The 25,761-nt window shown below is 38.5% G+C and overlaps 1 protein-coding gene across 1 annotated transcript in view; it reads left to right on the forward strand.

Annotated features, from left to right (window-relative positions):
* Positions 1-530: 530 nt before the first annotated feature.
* LOC309974618 (uncharacterized protein C1orf87) overlaps positions 531-25,761 on the forward strand; it is a gene marked incomplete at both ends in the record, with an annotated part of 111,744 nt that continues 86,513 nt past the window's right edge. Inside the window, 2 exon segments of the mRNA XM_082859274.1 lie at positions 531-637; positions 18,813-19,047. Coding sequence (XP_082715400.1) covers positions 531-637; positions 18,813-19,047 — 342 coding nt within the window.

The raw sequence follows: 25,761 nt of genomic DNA on the forward strand, positions 1-25,761 counted from the left end.
ACAGTGCTCCTTCAGATGCATGATCTCATTGGCTTATCCCTAAATCCAGAGAGCAGAACTGGAATTATTCTGGTTTCATAAATAGGGAAACTGAGCTTCAAAACTGAATTTGAGTTCTTCACACGTCCCTCTAAAGCCCTGGTTTCCTCTCTGACCTCACAAGAATCCTGTCACTTGGCTTGTAGTACAGGAAGGCAGGGTCACCGAATGGCTGTCAACCAGTTTTGCAGCCCTCTTAGGTGGAATTCCCAACTCTGCTAATTACTGTTATGTGATATTGGATGAGTTACTTAGCTACATTATGCCTGTTCCCTCAACTGTAAGACAAGAATGACAATAGTAATTAAGAGTATCTTTCTCGTGATTTTATTAGAAATACTGAAATAATAATATAGGTAAAGCACTTGGTCTCGCTATTATTATTGTTGTTGTTATTATTGACAAGGATGCTACAGTTGCTTAGTGGAAAATCCAGAGAAAGAGTTTTACTTATTTTCCACCCCCAAGGATTTGAAGAGGTTTTGAGAATTATGTCTTCAGTTTGGAAGACTGCCCCTGGATCAAATGCGATGCCTGAGATGATGGTGACAATCATTGGAAGTGAACACTTTCGATACCTTGTGGAGAAGCCAAAGATGTAAGTTTACTATTTGAAAAATACCTGTTTTGCTTGGATGATAATGAAGTTTTTTCTTTAATCCAGAAATTTACATTTTAAAAACGCTGTCCATGGAAAATTAAGTCATTAAGATGAAACAGTAAAAGTAAAGTAGTGTGGATAACTTCTATGCACAGTGTTTTCCTAAAGTTTTCATCTTTGTAATTCCCCATACTCCTTAATTACTTGGGCTGATTTTCCAAATAGATGGGAAATATAAGCATTGAGACATTTATAAATATCAATGGAGCTTTGCTGCTTCTTCTCATCAGGTTTGTAATCTACCACATTTAGTCATTTTGGGGGGGTGGGAAGGGAGAAGGGAAGGTTGTTAATCAAATTGTTATGAATTAAAGGAGTGGGATTGGTAATGAGTCATCAATTGTAAGAGTTTCACTTACTTTTCTTCATAATCCATACTCCTCCAATAGGGGCTTCTCAGAACATAACTAAGAGGGCTTTCTTCCTCTAAACTCATCACAGTCACACTTGAAGGGGGACACTCATATATCGCTAAAATTCTCTAGATGTTTGGCACAGAAAAGTATGACCAGTTCTTCCTTCCAGAGTTTTGGTGGTTTGCATAAGAAAAAGAAGATACTAACCCTGTCTTTCATCTAGTAGATATTCCATAAATAGCAGCCCATTAATAATTGCCTTTCCCTCCTAAATAATTTCCTTAGTTCTTTCCTCTATTTCAGAAACCCACAGACCAAAAAAATAGAGAAACATAAAGATCTAACTTCATTGAACATAGGTTCAGAAAGCAGTGGACATCAAACCTGGCTATCATCAGAATTACCCGGAGAGTCCTTAAAAGTAAAGATGTGGGGTTCAACCCAATACCTATTAAATCAGAATCCCTGAAGATGAGGCCATGAGGACTACTGTTATGGAGTATAGGCTTTAGAAGGGCAAATGGGCTTTACCTCCCCACCAATCAGTACGGTTGCCCCAAGAGATTCCAAAGTGAGTACTGTAATCAATTAGTAATGTCTGTCATGGCACAGGAAGTGAGCTTTGCAGCACGTGAGTCATACATTTGAGATCCCTACAGACCTGAGAGATGTGAGTTTGAATCCTGGCTCTGTGCCTTCCTAGACTTTTGACATTGAGAAAGTGAGTTAACATCTCTGGCCTCAGATTCTATCAAGTGGGGATAAAATCCATCTATCTAGTAGGGTTGTTGTGAGGATCAAATGCGAAAAAGTATGCAAAACATCTTTCCAGTGCCTAGAAGTATATTCAATGTGCTTAATAAATGGTTCTGCTACTATTATTGAGGCAAATCTTTCCATGGATACAAGACATTAAGTAAAAAATCAAATCTCTTTCTATGAAACATTTGGCATCCCTTTTATATTCTATGCCAGGTTATCTCTGTTTTGTAGATGAAGAAACTAAGATACTGTAATAAGTGATTATTTCAAGATCTGCTGATCTTGACAGATCCCAGTCGTTGTCCAGAAAAGTAAATAAGATCAGTTGGAATGCCTTGCTCAATTCTCCTTCTACTTGGAAGACATTGCTATTCTACTAATTTCCATTCCTCTTTGAGGTTGTTTGTTTAACCCCTTCATCCCCAACCCCTTCCTTTTTCCAGGGGTATCAGAGTCTAATACGTTCCTAATGGGGGTGGGAGGTGGGGGAAGCATCCTTGTCCTTTTAAAGTAGAGAAAAATTCCATCTGTCTTATAAGAAGGTACCTGTATTTATTTCTCTTTATTCTTTAAACTTTAGATTCAGGAATTAAGAGTACATTACGTCAACTACATTAATTGGAAATAAAAGACAGTTCTGTTTCTTCTATGACACAGACAATAAAACAATTGTTATTTTTTTAATATTAAAATAAGTTTTCTGTTTCTGTTTCTATGGACTTGATGTTACTGTTGCTGGAATGACATAGGACAGTTAACAAGCTTTCCTAAAATATTTTTGTATGGTTCAAAAATAAATAACTCTCAAGAGGCTTCTTGTTGCTGAGTTAAAGACAGACCCACTGCTATCATGCCTTTGCATGTTCCAAAGTCCGACTCTAAAAAACATTTTAATCATGCTACATCTACACCTTTCAGCCAGGGCTTCAAGAAGTCGTTTTCTTTGGGGTAAATCAGTTGAGCCCATAAGTAAAAAATGTACATAAGAAACATAAGTAAAAGCCAAAAGAAGAAGAAGTCTCTATAAGGAAAATCTGGATTTAAAAAAATTACAAATTAATAATGGATGGAAAAATAGAACTATTCTCGTGTAACCACATTTAGTTCAGATTTCTTATAGGATGTGTGGAAAAGATGGATAGTATATCAGACAGAGAAGTGATCTTCAAGGTACAAATCAGTCTATTAGTTTGCTAGGGCTGCTGAATGAAAATGTCATAAACTGGGTAGCTTAGACCAACAGAAATGTATTGTCTCACAGTTCTGGAGACTAGTCAGCCAAAACCAAGGTGTCGGCAGAGCCTTGCTCCTTCTGAGGTGCCCAGGAAGGATCCTTCTGTTCCAGGTCTCTCTCCTTGTCTCTCCCTATATATGTGTCTGTGTACAGATTTCCTCTTTTCATAAGGGCACCAGTCAGTTGGCTTATAACTCTACTACTCTAGCATGCTTCATCTTAACTAATTACATCTGCAGTCACCCTATTTCCAAATAAGGTCACATTCTGAGATACTGGGGGTTAGGACTTCAACATATGAGTTGGCGGGGAGGCACATAACCCATAACAACCAGTCTCCCATTTTACAGATGAGGTGAGACAACTGAGGCCTCAGTGAACTTAAAGTCAGGCCACTTATTAAGAATTAAGACTGGAATAGCACTCCCTCCATCTTTTTTTAGCTAAGCCTGGACACTTACTAACAGGAGATGAACGGAAAATACTCAATGCCTTCTTAGAATACATATTTTTCACAAAAAAGATCAAGGTACAGGCTTAAAGAGTAAAGCAGGTGTCCCTCAGTCTGTGCCATCATCATTTTCCTCATATATCCCTACACCAGCCTTCCAACCCTGCTCGCTGCCTCTAATCTCATTCTCTCATTCACTCTCTGAATCCTTTTTCCTCAAAGGGTAGTCTATGGACCATCAACATCAACCTCACCTGGGAGTCTGTTAGAAATGCAGACTCTCAGGCCCCTCTCCAGACATACTGAGTCAGCATCTGCACTGTTGTCAATTCCCAGGTGAGGCCTATGCAACATTCGTGTTTGAGAAGCCCAATTCTCAAGTATAGCTATAGCACCGTCTTTGTAAAATGCAAATCTAATGAAGTGCCGCCATCACCGGCCTCAGATTTGCCTGCCTCCCTCCCCCTGTGGGCTCCCATAGCATTCGTAGGGATTATTTCACTCTGACAATTTCCTGTGCATTTCTGTGTTCCCCCCATTTACCTGTAAATTCTATGTGCACATCTGTACCCTCAGCACTGAGTGCAAAGTCTTGTACATATTGAAAGCCTAATGAATGAATTAGAGTACAATAGATGCCAAGAAAAGGAAAGATCTAGAAAGACAATTCTTAGTGCTTTAAACACAAGTCTAAAGGCCCATGTTGCTAAAATAACACAAAGATATTACTATGGAACCCTGATGAGTCATCTGATAGCTGATCCAGAAGAACATATATGCCAGTTGACTTGAGACAAATATCTCATTTTCTAAAAGGAGATAAAAGTTGGTAATGAAATCACAGAACTTGAGGCTTGTGGACAATCCCTGGCAAAATTACAGGCCAAAGAATTAAATATATTAGACGTGAGAACAAAACACAAAGGTGATGGTCACTAAGGGTTGGTGCATGTTGACTAAAAAACAGAGCATGCTAAACTGACCGCATTCTCTTTATTGATGAGGTTACTGCAGTGCAGATGAAGGGAATCATAAAGCACAGTATTGGTTAATTTCAGTGAGTCATTAGGCACATTTTTCTCACAAAGCCTTGAAATAAGGCAGAGAATTCTGGACTGAATAGTATTAAGATAGGCGACATACCAACCTGGTAGTGACTGAACAATGGATGTAAACACAATGTGTTGGAGGTGGAGAGGTTGAGAGGATTTATGTGTGACCCTGTTCTTAGTCAACATTTTTTGAAATCCCCAACTGAAGGAAGATAGACAAATCACTTTAGTAAACAGGTAAGTAGTAGAATGCTGGGAAGACTTCGCAGGAAAATGAGCGAAAACCAGCAAGATAAAATCAAGAGAAATATATGTAAAGTATGTCTTTAGATAAGGGTACATGTAAGTGATTATATAGAATAAATGTTTGGGTTTTACTTGCTGTGAAGTAATAGAATACATACTGGTCTCTGGGAATTCCCTGGCGGTCCACTGGTTAGGATTCCGTGCCTTCACTGCCTAGGGCCCGGGTTCGATTCCTGGTTGGGGAACTAAGATCCCGAAAGCTGTGCGGTGCAGCCAAAAAATAAAAAATGAAAAAAAAATTTCAATTTAAAAAAAGAATACATACTGGTCTCTGCTCCCACCCAGCTCCTGGCATGGAGCTCCTAAAACTCTCACAATTTCCTAAGAGATAAGAGTACTAGGAGTATCATTTGTTCTACTATTTAATCTTTGACCCTGGCTCCTGACACAAAGCTCCTAAAGCCCTAAGAATTTCCTGAGTGATAAGGTGTCTTTTGTTCTAATGAGGATACTCTTGGTGGGATCCTGGGTGGCTCCAGGATGGAGGTTGGTCACGAGAAAGACCAAGCCATGATTAAAAGCTTGGAACTTTCAGCGCCTGACACCACCCTATCCTCCTAGAGGGAAGCGAAGCTGGAGACTGAGTGAATGATTGATCATAACTACATGATGAAGCCTCCTAAAAATCCCAAAGTTATGGGGTTCAGAGAGCATCTAGGCTGCTGAACACATCTATGTGCTGGGAGGGTGTTATGTCTGTAGAATGCATGGAAGTTCCATGCCCTTCCTCAAATACTTTGCCCTCTGCATCTCTTCCATCTGGCTGTCCCTGAGTTGTATCCTTTTACAGTAAACCAGTCATCTAGCAAGTAAATGGTTTTCCTGAGCTCTGTGAGGCACTCTAGCAAATTCATCAAACCTGAGGAGGGAATTCTAATTTATAGCCACCCTGTCAGAAATATAGGTAACAACCTGGACTTGTGACTGACACCTGAAGGGGGCAGGGCAGTCTTGTGTGACTGAGCCCTTAACCTGTGGCATCAGTGCTAACTCCAGGTAGATAGTGTCAGAACGGAATTGAAATGTAGGACCCTCAGCTGATGTCAAAGAACTGCTTGGAGTTCTTTGATGACCAGTAGTGTGTGGTAGTAGTGGAGAGTAGAGTGGAGAATAAAATGGAGGGTTTTCCCCTGTACACTTGGGTTTAAGCTCAGCATGAGCCAAAGGTGTCCAGATAGAGGAATGGGGGGTGGGGCAGGAGGCAGGCATCATACTCAGAACTAGACCTGTCACCTGGGAGTACTATGCTTCATCCTGGATGCCACATTTTAGGAGGGATCCTGGCACACTAAAGGTGCAAGCACTAAAGGGGTGGCATTATGGAATCTCCAGGGTGTGATATGTGGCCTAGGGGAACATTTATAGAATCTGGGAATTGAGTTGTTAAATAAAAGAGGAATTGGGTCCCTTTCAAGAAACTCCTGTGAGTAGAGATGCTTCTGGTGAATAAAGTTGGACTCTATAGTTCCTTCCCATGCCAAGAATCAATGACCCAAAGCATTTTATTCCATAGTTACATTGCTGTTGGTATAGAATTGCTAAGCACAGGGGAAGCTGACTCCGAGATGTTATGGGAAAGAATAGCAAATATTTGTAATAATGTACATTGATGTTTAGAGCCAATAAATATAAAATTCTTTATTTTTCCACATGACTCTCATGGAGCCCATATTCTGTCACTTTTTAATCCCTCAAAGCCCTTCACATTAATACAATATTTTTGAGTTTCTTGAACTCTTTTAAAGTGTTAACAGTTTTAGAAATTAATGCATGTATGGAATTGACATCTTTTCAGTTAACAAACATTAATTGAGTACTTGCTGAGTGTCAAGCCTTAGGGACACAGCAGGTTACCTAAAATTCTAGTGATGGGAGACATACAACAAACAGGTAAACAATGACCATTCGAGTGAGGATAGTGCAATGAGGAAAAATAGAGGAGGGTCATAAGGGTATATGGAATCACAAGGGATGTTTCCAGAAGGCGTCTCTAAGCAAATGGCATTTAACTGAGACTGTGTAGAGATGAGTCAGAACTACCCAATGAGACTTATCCATGGTTAACTAGCAGTGAGCTGGCTAAGACTAGCCCAACTCTATCCCAGTGGGTGTGGCTCACCAGATTCCAACTTTCCATAAAACTAGTAGTTTCTTCTTCCCTCTCCTGCCCCAGAAGAAGAGGCTGCAACTTCCCACAGACCCCAAGTTCTCCAGATATTGAACATTTGGCTTTCCCCAACAACTGCTACAAATAGCACCTAAGTTGAGCATCTGGAGTCTAAGCAGATTTTTTTGGTACTGGGTTGCCTTATGCCTGCTTCATATAAAGTGCCAAAGTGTCACTTCCCAGGAGCACAGCACCCAGAGATCAGGGCAGCTGCATAGCTGCTGATTTTCCACCCATGAGAGTCAGTCTGTACCAAGCGACACCACAGGTGTTCATCACCATCCCCGTGCCTCCACAGTTCTACACAGAGAGTAAACTGTGGAGCAAGGAAGCTAGAGTTGGTGGAGCTAGTGAACAAGGGGAGGGGCATAGGAAGTGAGATCAGGGAGGCCCTCGGGGCTCAGATCATGGGCCATGTGGCCCCTGGTAGGAACTCTGGATTTGTTCTATGTAGAATGGGAAGACATTGGAAAATTGAGAGCAGTGGAGGACACAATCGAATTTATGCTTTCTCAAGGATGGTTCTGGCTGCTGAGTGGAGTATAAACTGGAAGAGGCATGAGTAAAATGAGAGAGACCATTTAGGGAGTCATTATGGTAATCCAGGCAGGAGATGGTAGCAATAATCAATTATAGTCCCTACATAAAGCCTGGATAAACTTTGTGATTTAAAAATTCAAATACCTACTTATTCTTTTTTTTTTAAAGAAATAACTAATTGTAATACTTTATCTTTGTTTATTGTATTTCTTGCTATATAATCTACATATTACCTTACTATCCATGAACTCAATCTGTCCCTAAAACAGAACGATATCAGAGCACAAACAATTGTCTATGTTTTCACAAGTTCAAAGAAATGAAGTAATATGCTAAAAATCATACTTCTCCTATGCCCTTTCCACTGTTTTTTTCCTTTTTTATTAACCTCCTACAATAGGTTTTAAGTTATTATTATTATTCTAGACACTGTGAGAAGTAAAAAGGAGCATGAGATACTGTTTGGGACATATGCCTCCAGCCCAAGACATAGGCATAGAGCTTTAAATTAGAGTATAGGGCTTTATGTGAGTAAATGTCAAATCAATGGTATAAAAAACAGGTGGCCATTGATCTTAAATCTTGAGACTGTGAGGTAAAAGTTGTTACTTTGCCATTTGAAATCCTACGCTTCCAAAAATATAATAAACAGTAAAAGGCAAAAACAAAACACTATTTACAACATATATGACAGGAAAAAATTAATCCTCTTAGTGTATAAAGAGCCCTTACAAATCAATAGGAAAAAGATGATCAGCCCAGTTTCAAAAACTGGCAAAAGATCTAGACAGGCAATTCACAAAAGAAGAAATAAAAATGAACACTAGATATATATGTATGGTTGGGGGAGTGGGGTGGGGAATTAACCTGAGTGGTAATGAAAGAAGTTTAAACAACAGTGAGATATTATTTTCTAACAATCAAATTGGAAATGTTTTTATAATGGAAATACCCAGGTTGACAAGGGTTTAGGAAAAAGAGTACTCATATGCTATTGTTTTTTAGATATACTTATAAAAAACCTTAAAAGTGTATGTACTTTGGCATCAAATCACCACCTGTGAATCAATTCTGTGGAAATAATTATGGGTAGAAGTAATGGTTTGGTTTCAAAAATGTACACAAGCATATACAAGTCTGGGTCCAGTAGGAAACAGATTACATAACTCAAATTAGGATGATTCTAGGAGGATTTGTTTACAAGAGTAAAAGAATTGCAAGATATAATACAGGAATCATGGGCTAGCAGCTGCAAGGTCTGCAGAGATTGGAAAAGGGGAATGTTATTGAGATGGAAGCATTCTGTAACTCAGGCCACCTGGAGAAAATAGTGACCTTTGGGCAGAAGACACAAGTAGCTTGAGACACTCTTGCAGGGAGAACCAGTCTCCTGCCAGGGCCAGAATCAGAAGACATGGGAGCTGACCAGCTGATCAGTCCACAAAGCTCAGCTTCTCAGGGTGGATGAGGACGCAAGGAAGTTGGAGAAAAGGAGAATGTCCAGCAGAGAAGCAATATTTAAACTAGTAAAAATTTGAGAACAGTAAATGTTCCCAAATAATAGAGGACTAGTTAAATAAACTCTTGTATATCTATACAATGAAATACTATTAGACACTTTAAATGTTCTTGTGGATACATAAACATTGATGTGTAAGGTATCCACATTATATTGTCAACTGGAAAAATTTTAAAAGATCACAAAACTGTATAATCCTAGTTTGGTTTAAGAGCAAAACAAAACATAAGTTTTTGTATACATACAGGGAAACTTTCTATAAAGAGATAACATAATACCTTGCCACATATAGTTTAACCACTTATAATTTTGAGAAAGCACAGATTTATTTTTATGCAGTACACTTTTTTTAGGACTTTATTTTTTACAGCGGTTTTAAGTTCACAGCAAAATTGAAAGGAAGGTATAGAGACATCCCATATACCTCCTGCCTCCACACATGCGTAGTTTTCCCCATTATCAACATCCCTCACCAGAGTGGTACATTGGTTATAATTGATGAACCTACACTGACACATAATAATCACTGAAAGTCCATGGTTTACTTTAAAGTTCACTCTTGGTGTTGTACATTCTATGGGTTTGGATAAATGTATAATGGCACGCATTCACCATTATAGTATCAGACAGAGTAGTATTGCCCTAAAAATCCTGTGCTCTGCCTATTCATTCCTCCCCTCCTTTCCTATAGTACACTTTTCAAATCCATGGTCTCTTTACATACCACTGATTTAGTTCAATCTAATTAAACAAAACCCCTATAGCAATCATTATTGCTCCTTGTTCCCATAGACCCTGCGGATGTATCCAGAACATGTTACAGAGAGAGAAGAACTGTAGGAGCCGTTCGAGGATCTCAGAGCATGGATGGAAAACCTGGCTCAGAGCTGTGCCTTAAAGCACGGAGATAATTGATGAAGAGGCCAGGCAGTTGTTTCTAATCTTGCTTAGAAACAGGGGAGAATGCAAGTGCAAAGAACATTCAATTTCAAGCCTATAGTTGAAATTGTTGGCTCAAAGATTTAAAAACAGCACAGTCTGCACAGCTCCTGGGTATAATTCACCTGAGGACACTTTGATACAACAATGTTTGGGGTTTTGGGGTTTTTTTTTTTCGTAAAATTAAGGAATGTGATTCCAAAGAATTGTGCTTTATCAGAGCAGATTTTAAATATGAATTAATCTGCTTTTTTTTTAAGTGGGTGATTTCTATAACTTGTATTTACTATTATTAGTAAATAACAAAGTGGTGGGAGAGATTACATGAACTCTGTCTTTTTATCTGTTTAAATAGATTTTCCTCAGTTCCTATGAACTGTGAAATGTTGATCCTTCAAACTTTAGTTTTACCTATCAACAAAGAAAGTTTGGGGATCCAAAGGAAAGAGCACCCCTTCTGTACCTGGGTGATGAGAAAGGTGTTGATAAAGGAGATAGCACTTTAACTTAGGACTAAAATAAAATTACCATTTGTCATGGGCTGACTGGGAACCCAGGCTCGGTGCTAAATATTTTATACATCTTATCTTGATAAGTATTATTTTTCTAATCTCACAGATGAGAAACTGAAAAGTAGAGATGTGAAATAACTTATCAAAATAACACAAGTTATGTTTGGGGTTAGGACTCAAAACCAGGTGTCTTGGACATATAGCTCACGTCCTTAGCCACTGCCTGAAATTATTTGTACATTTTGCACAACTATGGAAAAGACCTTCCTTTTTCATTGTCTATGCCATTGTTTCTCAAACTTCAGTGTACATAGGAATCATCTGAGGTGTTTGATAAGAATATAAATTTTCTTGTCCTGCTTTCAGAAATTCTGATTTAATAAGTTCAGAGTGACCCAAGTTTCTATCTTATTATCCAGCACCCTACACAATTCTTACCCGCCTCAGGTGGTCTGAAGTTCAATCACTGTCTTTTTCTCCAAGAACAAGACCTTCATTCTATCTGGAATATTCTCCCACCTCTTACTTTCTCTTTCACCTGCTATCTTATAAATCAATTCCTTCATGGAGTCATTTCCACTCCTCTTAAGCAGATTTGGTTTGACAACCCTCTGTGATTCTATATCTTTTTTTTACATACTCTATTTTTTCAATTATCACATTATATTATAATTTTCTGTTTAAATGTCTGCTTTTCCTGCTTAACTGTGAGATCTTTGAAGACAACACAGCCTGAAGACAGTGAGTGGATTGGATGCTCACTGCAACCCTGACTAAGAAGGTAATAATGCATAGCTAAAAAACAAGTAAAACAGAAGAAAACATCCATGGTGTAAATATGCCTAATGCTGTAGAATTGGACTTACATGTAAAAAGAAGGTTTCAGAAGAGTAGGTATGTTGGCATATCCTCTTCTGTGAGTTAATTTATCTGAAGAATATGAAAACACTAATTGGAAAAGATATGTGCATCCCAATGTTCATAGCATTATTTACAGTAACAAAGATATGGAAGCAACCTAAGTGTTCATCAACAGATGAATGGATAAAGAACATTATATATGCAATGGAATATTACTTAGCCATAAAAAAGAATGAAATTTTTCCATTTATGACAACACAGATGGACCTGGATGCTTAGTGAAATAAGTCAGACAGAGAAAAACAAATACTGTATGTTTTCACTTATATGTGGAAGCTAAAGAATAAAACAAATGAATATAACAAGACAGAAAGGGACTCACAGTTACAGAGAACAGACTGGTGGTTGCCAGAGGGGAGACGGGTTGGGGGAGGAGCAAATGGGTGAAGGGGACAAAGAGGTACAAACAACTAAGTATAAAACATGTATAAAATGTACAGCACAGGGAATATAGCCAACATTTTATAATAACTTTATATGGAGTAAAATCTATAATGATAGTGAATTACTGTGCTGTAACCAGAAACTAATATAACATTGTGAGTCAACTATACCTCAATTAAAAAAGAAAAGAAAAGGGGGAGGGGAGGAGTAAATCATACCAAAGAACAATTGGTGATTGAACTGGTTACTAATTTTGCAGCCAAAATGGCCCCAATTTGAGAAACTATTCTCATTCTGTAAAGTAGTATAGTGCAAAATGCCATGAAAAATACACTTTGGTTATTTTCATTGTTGTCAGAATGTGGCTCAATGCTATGAAGCGAGATGTGGGATACTTTGGAAATAACTTTGGGAATGTTATGAATCCCTTGTCCCTGGGAAGGTACAAATCAAAGCTGAAGGATGGCCACTTGGGTGTTCTGAGAGGGACTTTATAAGCCTAGGTTGGAAGATGGACTAGGTACTTCTATATACATTATTTTTTATTAACATTTTAAAAGAGAATCAAAATCCTCTTGTTTAACAGTAGCCATTTTGTTTATTATGGGTATGAAGTTGAGGAGAAATGTGGAGGAAGGAGTACACGCTTTGGATCCATACAGACCTGGGTCTGAGCCCTAGATCTCTACCTATTATCAGTTTATCAATGAGCAATTTACTTAATCTCCCTTATGATTTTTTTTCTCATCTGTACAATGATGATCATAATACCTACTTTTCAGGATTATTAGAATAACATGAAATAATTTATGTGAACTTATACACAGTGGCTGACACATAGAAATAAGCATTTAGGACATGTTAGCTAGCATAATTACAATGACAAAGAAATAATTTGGGCTTGGGTTTGGGAATTAATGTACTTTAAAAATCTTTCTGAAGACTAAACATCAATGATAATAGTATATGGATGGCTCCAGGGAGTAAACAAAAAAAGGAGTAAAAAAAAAAAATAGTATATGGATGGCTCCAGGGAGTAAACAAAAAAAAAAGAAGAGGAAAAAACCCTCACATTTCAGCACAACAACATTTGCTACATTAGTACAGGCTTTACGTTTCAGCTTCCCCATGGAGTTTGGTGAGGTTTTCAGCTGCAGTCCCCTCCCCAGTCCCACTTTATTTTTTATTTTGTTGTTGTCTTTTTAAAAGAGAAAAGTCTGGTTATGCCGATTATCTGTTATTACTTCCAAACAAGAACATGCTTTCATTTACTGAAATTAGATCCCCATTCACTGTGTTGGCACACTCTGGACTGTCTTCTCCAGAGGGTTTGAGGCCTGTTAGATGGTACGCAGTTGGAAATTGGCAGCACTGAACCTCTGCCAAGGCTGGCAGACCTTTAAGATGGCATCTGGTGACCTTTCTGCTGAGCCCCCTGGGTCCTCCATTTGCGAGTTGATGTTCTCACGAGGGGTGTAATCCAAATCAAATGTGAGATCTGGTGAGATGGAGTTGCCTGGGAGGTGGGGCCAGTGTGGGATCTGTATATTGCTTTGGGCAGAGGATGCTACGAGACACCCTTGCCATGTTTCTTTCTAATCCTGAGACTCTGAGCTCTACAAAAGGGTGGCACCAAAGGGCTGATTTGCAGGAAGAGCCTAGTGTGAGAAAGGGAACAATTGGACAGTTTTCTCCTCATTTATTTATCATCCAGCATTACTGTCATCCTTTCTAATTGCCATAGTTCCCAGATGACACTAAACCCTTCACAGCATCCCTGAGAGCAGCAGCTGAGGTTAGCAGTACATATGAGGAAGCTAGCTGTGTCTTGCTTCCTAGACAGTATTGATGACATTTTCTTCCTTCCTTTGAAATGGCAAATTTCTATTTTCAATACTGTAGGTAGATAGCACACAAGCCTAGAAGGAAGAACTGTGGGTTTGTGAACAACATAACCACAAATGCCTGTTGACAAATTGTGCTAATAGCAGACACATGCCATTTCTCAGCTAGGGCGTCTTTCTCATAATTTTAAAGTGCTATGTATGCTGTTTGTTTTAAAAAAAAGAAAAACAGCTTTTACTTTGAACAGAGTTAACAGGTCATTTTTGATTTTACATCTACTGTGGCTGTTTTAACAGACAGTTACATTTAACATTTCTCAGGCAATTCTGTCCTGAGACTGCCCACAAAATGATTTTGAAGGTGATTAAAGCAAAGATGATTCATCCCCCTTGCCTTCATCCAGAAGAGTTAACTGTCTGCCCCAGAACCATTTTTGCTTTTTAATCCTGCACTTCCTGCATGCCTCGTCCTCTAATTTCTGTTCCTCACATATTCCCTAACTTCCATGGATCCTTTCCTGACTCGGAACAATCAAGGTGCGATCAAGAAGACTTAGAGCCTGTGGATGTGTCTATGTAGAATTGGACAAATCGCGTGAACTGTCGGAACCTTAAATTTTTTTCATCCTAAAATGAAAGTAATACGAGTACCTACCCCTAGGGTTGATCTAAAGATTAAATAAAAGAATGTTTGTAAATGGCTATAATGTGGCTGCCATGTAGCTAAATACTCAGTAATACTATTATTTTTTTTTTTTATTTTTTGCGTTATGCGGGCCTCTTACTGTTGTGGCCTCTCCCGTTGCGGAGCACAGGCTCCGGACGCACGGGCCCAGCGGCCATGGCTCATGGGCCCAGCCGCTCCGTGGCATGTGGGATCCTCCCAGACCAGGGCACGAACCCGTGTCCCCTGCATCGGCAGGCGGACGCTCAACCACTGAACCACCAGGGAAGCCCAGTAATACTATTATTTTTGCAACCATTGCAAACCATAGTTACTTATCTTTCTTAGGAACTTCAGATAGCACTGATTCTTTGTAACACTCACTTGACATTTATTTATATACAAATTAGGTAGATTTCATATTATTTATGTAAATTTTATGCCAATTTCTTTTAACACTTTATAGAAATATACCTATGTAATATATAAAAGCGCACATTACAAGTATACCACTCACTGAATTTTCACAAACCTGATTCACCCTTGCGTCAGACATCCAGATCCAGAAACAGAATGGCACCAAAATCCTAGAAGGCCCCCTGATGTTCCCTTCTGGACTTTATACCTCCCCCCAAAGATAACCACTATCCTGACGTCTAGAAGCAAGTTTATACCAGTTGTTAACATTATTTCTGTTATTTTTGGACAGCGAAATGAAATGAAATTTCTTGAGGTCAGGGACCATATGCTATATGTCTTCTCTCGTTGCAAGAACTATGTGTTATATATACACTCTTCTTCTAGCATTCCCATCTTGCTGTATTGCCATTTGATTGCACCTGTCTGGCAAAGCCCCAGCTCTGGACGAGCCCCGCTGTCTGCCTTCCTTGCATCTCCACGAGGACTACTGGGCATGTGCCCTCTCCAACTGATGCTGCAAAATCCGTGGTCTCCAACCTTCAGTGGCTGCTCAGTTGTGCCCAGACAACCTTCCTTATTTTTCTAATCAGCTATCTTCCGCTCTTTATAGAAGCTATGTCAGGCCATATGTCCTTAATTCAGACTTCCTACCCCAGCATTTCCTTTCTTGAGACCCAACAGGTAACCATACCTTGTATGTCAAAGAGAAAATTCAAGCTGTCAGCAATTTGGTCAGTCTCCTGTCGCCAAATGTTAAAATTTGTCTACATCCTCACCCATCTTCCTACTTCCCCACCCTGAAGTTTCATTTCTATCTCTGTTCTCTCAGAGATCTTACTTTGTCAGGGTTCACCTTATTTAATCAATGATATCCTCTCCTTTGGTCAGTTGGCTCTTCATTTATTTTTTGTTTGTTTATTTATTTTTTTATTTATTCATGGCTACGTTGGGTCTTCGTTGCTGCACACGGGCTTTCTCTAGTTGTGGTGAGCGGGAACTGCTCTTCATTGCTATGAGTGGGCTTCTCATTGCGGTGGCTTCTCTTGTTGCAGAGCACGGGCTCTAGGCATGCGGGCTTCAGAGGTTTTGGCTCGCAGGCTCTAGAGCACAGGCTCAGTAGTTGTGGCGCACAGGCTTAGTTGCTCTGCAGCACGTGGGGTCTTCCCAGACCAGGGATCGAACCTGTGTCCCCTGCATTGGCAGGCGGGTTCCTAACTACTGTGCCACCAGGGAAGTCCCGGCTCTTCATTTAAATATGTTAAAGTCCCTACTGTCTTTAGTTTCTTTTTTATAATTTTGTTTTTTTTTAATTGAAGTATAGTTGATTTACAATGTTGAGCCAATCTCTGCTGTGCAGCAAAGTGACTCAGTGATGCACATAGAGACATGCTTTTTTTTATATTCCTTTCCCTTATGGTTTAGCACAGGATATTGAATATAGTTCCCTGTGCTACACAGTAGTAGGACCTTGTTATTTATTCATTCTATATACAATAGCTTACATCTGCTAATCCCAAACTCCCGGTCCTTCCCTCCTTCACGCCTCTCCCCCTTGGCAACCACAGTTCTCTTCTCTATGTCTGTGAGTCTGTTTCTGTTTTGTAGATATGTTCACTGGTGCCATATTTTAGATTCCACATATAAGTGATATCATATGGTATTTGTCTTTCTGTTTCTGACTTACTTCACTTAGTATGATAATCTCTAGTCGCATTCATGTTGCTGCAAATGGCATTATTTCGTTCTTTTTTAAGAATGAGTAGTATTCCATTGTATATATTTACCACATCTTCTTTATCCATTCTGCAATTGATGGACATTTAGGTTGTTTCCATGTTTTGGCTGTTGTGAATAGTGCTTCTATGAACATACGTGTGCATGTATCTTGTTGAATTATAGTTTTGTCCAGGTATATACCCAGGAGTGGGGTTGCTGGACCATATGGTAACTCTATGTTTAGTTTTCTGAAGAACCTCCACATTGTTTTCCATAGTGGCTGCACCAACTTACATTCCCACCAACAGTGTAGGAGGGTTCCCTTTTCTCCACAACCTCTCCAGCATTTGTTATTTGTAGACTTTTTAATGATAGCCATTCTGACCAGTGTGAGGTGGTATCTCACTGTAGTTTTGATTTGCATTTCTCTAGTAATTAGCGATGTTGAGCATCTTTTCATGTGCCTACTGGCCATCTATATGTCTTCTTTGGAGGAATGTCTATTAAGGTCTTCTGCCCATTTTTTGATTGGGTTGTTTGGTTTTTTGATATTGAGCTGCATGAGCTGCTTGTAAATTTTGGAGATTAATCCTTTATTAGTTGCTTCATTCGCAAATATTTTCTCCCATTCTGAGTGTTGTCTTTTCATCTTGTTTATGGTTTCCTTTTCTGTGCAAAAGCTTTTAAGTTTCATTAGGTCACATTTGTTTATTTTTGTTTTTATTTCCATTACTCTAGGAGGTGGGTCAAAAAGGATCTTGCTGTGATTTATGTCATAGAGTGTTCTGCTTAAGGCATAGCTATTTTTAAATTTATTTTTCCTGATAATAAAATAACATTTCCTCATGTAGGAAATTTAGAATAATAGTTTTATAAGATATAATATAATATAATATAGCATAATGCAATATCCTAACTTCTATTAGGAGATACTTACTGTTTACTTCTGACATTTCCTTCTAGATATACTATGTACTCTAACACATGAACACATATATATCTATACATGAATTTATAGTTAAGATAATTATATATTTTCATTTATTTGTATAACTAGACATTTTCTTTTGTCATTAAAATTATTCATAACTATTTTAATGGCTCCATACATTCTCTCATATGAACATAGAATGAAATACTCAACACATCCATCTATTAAAAAATACTTAGAGTTTTAAATTTTTCTTTTTCTGCATTTTTTCCTTAATATACAGTCTTAAAAATTGATTTACTAGGTTAAAAATTTCAAGTTCCTGACTCTTAACATGTTTAGTCTGGTCATCCACTATAAGAATTATATCTATTTATGTGACCATGAGCATTTGTTTTTCTTATTTCCGAAGAAGTTTTCTATATTTAAAACAATGCCTTGGGCTTCCCTGGTGGCACAGTGGTTAAGAATCCACCCACCAATGCAAGGGACAGGGGACCCAGGTTCAAGCCCTGGTCTGGGAAGATCCCACATGCCACAGAGCAACTAAGCCCATGTGCCACAACTACTGAGCCTGTGCTCTAGAGCCCGCAAGCCACAACTACTGAGACTGCATGCCACAACTACTGAAGCCTGCGCGCCTAGAGCCTGTGCTCCACAACAAGAGAAGCCACCACAATGAGAAGCCCGTGCACCACAACGAAAAGTAGCCCCTACTCACTGCAACCAGAAAAAAGCCCGCTCACAGCAGCAAAGACCCAGTGCAGCCAAAAATTTAAAAAATAAATAATACTTAAAAAAATAAATTAAATTAAACAAATAAAACAATACCTTGTAATTGTTTTGACTTATGTCTTTAGTTATTAAACAACATTGAATAATTTTTAGATTTTTGTTTTTTATTTAAATTTCCTACAGGTTTTTCTTTCCCTCTATATTTAATATTAAAATTAAATGGAAGACTACTGAGAGAAAAAGAAGCCTCACGGTGAGGCAATTAAGGAGAGACATAGAGCAGAACTGGAGCTGGCAAACTGCCTTGACTTTCTTCCTTTTCTAGTTGCAAACACTGGAAATACCTGTTAGACTTGTAAGTAAAAAAGATATGTGATAACCTTTACGGTTCATCTTTGACACTGCCGTTTCTTACAGTAAGGGTTTTGGAGCAGATGGACAGATTATGAGTATATGGAAGATAAAGCCTGAAAAGAGAATAACATGGTCTCTCTATGGTAAATGATCCCTAGACAAATAACCAACGTTTACTTCTTCATTACGCCATGCTAAGTTACCAATGTTCCCAACACCATGCTAATACCTTACTTTGCTTATGCCAGCCTCGTGCAGATGGGAGTCTGCCCTGAGTAACAAAGTGCAAAACTGTTTCTTCCCAGCAAGGAGAATGAGAACTTGAAGGCAGAAACTCAAACAGTACTCCAGAAATCAGTGTCTGGTACTGCAAAGCAGATTAGCAGAGACCCCCCAGCTTCTACTAATCCCACAGATCATCAAATCAATCATGACCCAGATGATGTAGAAAAGAGCAAGCACCCAGAGAAAAACCAGAAACCAGAGGACAACCAGAAACTCCTAATGGGAGCACTCAGTTGCAGATTTCTGGATGGCCAAGTGAGTAACAAATACCTGAACTTTTCTTGGTAATTGGCTAGGAAAATTGAGAGTTAGGTTGGAAACATAGACTCACGCCAACACACGCTTCTACTAATGGTAATTAACACATTTTGCATCAGATAGAATTAGAATCATTTTTTTTCATCTGAAAGTGAATTTTAAGGTCATTTTGTATATTGCATCTTTGCTGACCACTAACTGAATTGGTCAACCTATTCTATCTGTGACTAACTCAGCGATAGTTATACAGTGATGTCACCATACATGCAAATTTAGGGTGTGCTAGAGGGGGAGGGTTCATCTGCTTTAACATTACAGGAAAAGATCATTTATATTCAAAATCCGATGAAATATGTCAAGACATCAAAAAATTATCAGCCTTAAACTATCTTGATATAAATATATTATCACTGCACTCTGTTAAGAATCAACCAAACAATCCACAACAAACTAACTTGGTAATGACGAATCTAAATGATTATTACTTTGTAATTAAAAAGCAAGAGTAGCAGCAATTGAAAACTGGACCCAAATCAAGACAAACTAATGATTCATTGGTAACAAAGTACCATTTCCAAAAATTGCTGAAGTTGCAATTAAACCGACATATAGAGGAGTTTTGCAGTACTGCCAAGCATGAAGTAACAGCCAGACATTTTAGTAGAATACTGACTTAGAGTCTGCAGTAAACTCTAACATAACTATTTTTAGTTTATAATTTTAATAGCCCTTACTAAATCACTCAGATGCTCACTAGTTTCCAGTCATGAGAATATAAAATCCTGTGGATTTGAGATCTTTTGCTCATGAGAACTCTGCAAAGATTAAACTTTGGAGTGGTTACCAGTCCACCAATGGACCTCAGACCATGTTCTGCAAGGTCTCAAACACTGGGGACTTCTCTTTTTCCTTCCTAAAATTTTTATTGATCCTTCTAATTATAAAATATTATATACTCATGTAGAAACTTTGTAAAACGGAAGAATATAAATAAGAAGAAATTAAAACTCAATCAAATAGTGGTATATTTCTTTCTCTTCTTTCTTCCATGCATGGACACTGAATATGAACCATTATGTATATACTCTTTATTATCCTGGTCTATTCACTTCATATCAAGAATTCTCCCCCAGCTTCAAAAAATTCATCGTAAGCATCATGTTTATTGTCTCTATGAGAGTCATAATCAGAACTAACACTTATATAGCATTTACTATATGCCAGGCACTATTCTAAGCTCTTTACATATATTAACTAATTTACTACTCCCCAAGCACCCAATGAGGTAGGAACTCTTATTATCTTCAAATCATAGATGAAGGAACTGAAAAACAAAGAGGTCAAGTGCCTTGCCCAGGTCATAAGGCTGAGAAGTGGCAGAGCCACAGTTGAGGCCCAGGTTCTAGGTCCTTAATCCCCAAACTGTATTCATTCTTTTATATGGCTATAACATGGCTCATTTAACTAATCCCTTATTGATGGGCATTTAAGTCACTTCTAGTTTTTCTCTTATAAATGAAATTTTGTTTCTTGGCACTCTCCCTGTCACATCAAGTTACCCATTTGGGGTACAGTTTCTGGATTAGCCATTGTAAAAGGCAGAATGTTCATTGGGTAGGCTGTTCTTGGACCTCCACAATCTGGATTCTTTGCTAGCTCTGTAGTGCCAGAGGGAGATGATTTGTCCCTCCTCTCCCAGTATTCAAGGAGGTTTCTGATGGGAGGCTCAGCAGGGCTAACACCCAGCCACCAAACACAGCAATACCTCATAGGAAGTGGGGGCCTAATTGGTTCTGTCTGCCGAGTGTATGGTCCTGGGCGGCCAGTGGCAGCCACAGTTGCCTGGTACAGAGACCCTCACTACCACCTTGACTAAGTGGTAAAGGGAATCCTGCCACAGTGAAAGAAGTAAACCAATCAGAACTTCTAGATCCTTATTCCTCATACACAGATGAAAATAAGCCTTCCTGCCTGGGATGTAACAGGCAATCTGGACCAGCTGAATTTGCTCTAAAAGAAAAGTAGCTGATAGAGACTTGAGCCAACATGGGTGGGGACAGGCAAGTATGAAACTCTATTCTAAATTACAGATAAATTTAAAGACTATCGTTAGTAGGAGGTAAGTAAAGCTGAAAATGTTAAGAGAATCCGTAGTTTCATGTATCCAAGAACAGTAAGGGTAGCTTAGAAATCAATAAATACAAACTTTCATTTCACAAATGAAGAATAAGAGGCCCAGAGAGCTTAAATGATAGTTCAAGGTCTCACAGTTAGAGCCTGGCTCTTCTCACTGCCAGCCCTAGGACCTTTTGTCTCTAAGTCCTCTCCTTCCACGTCTTTGAAAATACATATATGTTGTTTACACTGCTTCTCAGAAGCATCAGCTCTGCTTTCTCTCAAAAAATAAAAAAAAGAATGTATAACTAGAAACAGACTCAGTAGCACAGTTTCAAAAATAAAATTAAAGTGTGCTTTTTGCATCTGGCAGCATGAAAATGAAAGTGTTAGTGTTTTAATTTTAATAATTATCACAGTTGATTGGTAGTATGTTCTTTACAAAGTCCTTTTGCATGTTTTATCTTGTTTGTTCTCCACAACAGCCATTGAGGTAGGTAGAGACACATGATGTTATCCTCATTTTATAGATGGATAGACAGATGTCAGGGACATTTCCACTTGACTGTGCATTGGCAGCTGAACTCCAACAAGTTCAAAGCCAAACCTTTGATCCTGCTCTTCTTCCTGTGGTCTGTGTCTCACAGAAAGGTCCCACAACTCTCCCAGTTGCATAAGCAAGAAATCTGGGCATGCTTTCCTCTTCTCCATCCCTAACCCTGATATCCAACTAATCACTGAGCCCTTTAAATTCCATCTTTTTTATGTCTCTCAAAGTGTCCTCTTCTGTTTCTTCTGCCATCATCCTAGTCAGACCACCATTACACATCAGTGGGAAGATTTTAATTATCTTAAAACAGGACTTATTTTGTTATGCTTTCTTCTCTTTATTGGTCAGCTGTGGTAGTAATAATGCTGTGAGACAAGCAAGCCCAATACTCAGTGGTTTATAACAATAATCGTTTTTGTTCACATCACATATGTGAGTAAGACAGCTTTTACTTATTCCAGTAGGATTTTCGAGGCTTGGCTCCAGACTGCAGATTTGGTTCAGGTCTGCTCTGTTTTTCTTATTGTTCTGAATCCAATGGGCTCCTCAAGGCAAGCTCTTCTCATGGTAATGGAAACATTTCAAAAGGACAAACACAACTGCATTACTCAACCACAAGTACATTTTAAGTCTTTGCTTATGTCATATCCACTAACATCCCACTGGCCAAAGCAAGCCACATGGCAAAGCACAACACCAATGGGGCAGGGATATATATATGCTACCTCTTTTAGGAGGAATTTCAAAACCACTGATCAAGTGTAGCCCCTACTTAAAACACTTGAACACCATTGTTTAATCGTCAGTGCCCTAGTAGAAAATTCAAACTCCTTGACTTACTGTACCGACTCAACTCTGTTCACTGTCTACTTCCCTTCAATCCCCACCTTTCACTAAACTGAACTTCTATGTCCCAAATAGAGTTCTGCTTCTTTTTATCTCCTATCCTTTGACCATGCAATTACTTTTATGCGAAATTCTCTTCCCTCCTCCTCTATTTAACTCCTAATTACATCAGGGTCTCAACACAGATATCAAGTCTATCAAGAAACATCACTGTCTCACCACCAAAACTTCCTTTTCTAAGGTACATCTACATCAATCTGTGCATATGGCAGATGTTATTATACTATTAAAATAGTTTGTTTCCTTGTCTATCTCCTTCCATGAGTCTGTAAATTCCTTGAGAATATTAATTTTTGTTTCCAAAATGCATCGCTCTATATATTAACCCAAAGCCAACATATTATTTAATGGAGAAACACTAGAGGCTTTCACATTAGAGTCAGGAGAAGTCAAAGTACCCAATATCTCTGCTGGGTTTTAATATTATGTTGGAGGTATTAGCTAATATAATTAAGAGAAAGCAATCCAGGCATAATAATTAAAAAGGAGGAAAAACTCTTTTCAGATGGTAAGATTATATATATAAACTGTCACAATTTCTAATGAAGAAACTATTAAAACAGTAAGAGGGACTTCCCTGATGGCCCAATAGTTAAGAATCTGCCCGCCAATGCAGGGGACACGGGTTTGATCCCCGGTCCGGGAAGATCCCACATGCCACGGAGCAACTAAGCCTGTGTGCCACAACTACTTAGCCTGCGCTCTAGAGCCCTTGAGCGACAACTACTGAAGCCTACGTGCCTAGAGCTCATGCTCTGCAACAAGAGAAGCCACCGCGATGAGAAGCCCTTGCACCGCAACGATGAGTATCCCCTGCTCGCTGCAACTAGAGAAAGCCCACGTGCAGCAACAAAGACCCAACGCAGCCAAAAATAAATAACTTTATTTTAAAAAAGAACAGTAAGAGAATTTGGCAAAATAGAGTTATACCATCAATATCCACAAATCAATGGCTTTCATATATATATATATACATACACACACACACACACACACATATGTACGTACAAAAACTAGTTAGAAAATAAAATGGAAAACACCATTTACAATAGCAAATAGATACTTAACTAAATTAACTAAATAAATAAATCAAATACATAAGTATAAACTGAACAAGAAATAATGTCCAAACATTTATGAGGAAAAATATAAAATACTCTTGAAAAACGTGAGTATATTTGAATGATGGAAAGGCATGCTATTATATTCTTGTACAGAAAAAATTAACATCATCACTTTCTATCAAAATCCCAATGACCTTTTTTGTATAAATGTAAAAACTCATCCTAAAATTCATATGGAATCTCAAGGGACCTTGAATATCCAAAACAATCCTGAAAAAGAACAAAGCTGGAGGACTTATACTTTCTGATTTCAAAACTAACTGCAAAGATACAATAATAAAAATGGTATAGTACTGGCATAAAGACAGACATATGGACCAATGGAATAGAATAGGGAGTCCAAAAATACACCTTCACATATATGCTGAAATGATTTGTTTTTTAGATTTATTTATTTATTTATTTATTTTTGGCTGCATTGGGTCTTTGTTGCTGCGTGTGGGCTTTCTCTAGCTGCGGGGAGCGGGGGCTACTCTTCGTTGTGGTGCGCGGGCTTCTTATTGTGGTGGCTTCTCTTGTTGAAGAGCACAAGCTGTAGGGTGTGCAGGCTTTAGTCATTGTGGCACACGGGTTCAGTCGTTGTGGCTCACAGGCTCTAGAGCGCAGGCTCAGTAGTTGTGGCTCACGGGCTTAGTTGCTCCGTGGCATGTGGGATCTTCCCGGACCAGGACTCGAACCCATGTCTCCTGCACTGGCAGGCGGATTCTTAACCACTGTGCCACCAGGAAAGCCTGAAATGATTTTTTGACAAGGATGCCAAGATGATTCAATTGGAAAAAGACGGGTTTTTTCCAACAAATCGTACTGGGAAAACTGGATATCTGCATACAAAAGTATGATCACCATATACAAAAATTAACTCAAAATGAATCTATGATTTAAATTTAAGATCTAAACCTATAAAACTCTTAAAAGGAAAAATAGGGAAAACCCTTCACATTAGATCTGGCAATGATTTCTTGGATCTGACCCCAAAGGCACAGGCACCAAAATAAAAAATTGACAAACTGGATTTCATGAAAATTTTAAAATGTTGTGCATCAAGACACTATCAAGAGAGTAGAAAGGCAGCCCACAGAAAGGGAGAAAATATGTGCAAAACATAAATCTGATAAGGGGATTAATGTCCAGAATATATAGAGAAATCCTAAAGCTCAACAACAACAACAAAAACAACCTGATTCAAAAATGGGCAAAGGCCTTGCATAGATATTTCTCCAAAGAAGATACACAATGACCAATAAGCACATGAAAAGATATTCAACATCACTATCACATTAGTGAAATGCAAATCAAAACTATAAGGAGGTACCACCTCACACGCATTAGGATAGCTACTAGTAAAAAAAAACGAAAGAAAGGAAAAATAAACAGAAAATAACAAATGTTGGCAAGGATGTAGAGAAATTGGAACGCTTGTGCACTGTTGGTGAGAATGTAATATGGTACAGCTGCTGTGCAGCAGTTTCTCAAAAAGTTAAAAATAGAATTACCATTAGGTCCAGCTAGTCCACTTCTGGTAATACACAAAAGAGTTGAAAGGAAGGTCTCAAGGAGATATTTGTACAGCCATGTTCATAGCAGCATTATTCACAACAGCTAAAATGGAGAAGAAACCCAAATGTCCATCACCAGATGAATGGATAAGCAAAATGTGGTGTATGCCTACAATGGAATATTATTCAGCCTTAAAAATGTAGGAAAGTCTGATACAGGCTACAACACGGATAATTTTCACATTTGCTAAGTGAAATAAGCCTGTTACAAAAAGGCAAATACTGTATGGTTCCACTTATACAAGATACTCAGAGTAGTCAAATCATAGGGACAGAAAGTAGAATGGTGGTGCCAGGGCCTGAGGGGAGGAGGGAATAGGCAGTTGTTTAATAGGTATAGAGTTTCAGTTTTGTATGATAAAAAGAGTTCTGTGGATGCATGGTGGTGATGGTTGCACAATAACATTAGTAGACTTAATACCACTGAACTGTGCACTTATAAATGGTGAAGATAATGAAT

Source organism: Leucopleurus acutus (genome assembly GCF_964270905.1).
Source record: "Leucopleurus acutus genome assembly, chromosome: 2".
Lineage (NCBI taxonomy): Eukaryota > Metazoa > Chordata > Mammalia > Artiodactyla > Delphinidae > Leucopleurus > Leucopleurus acutus.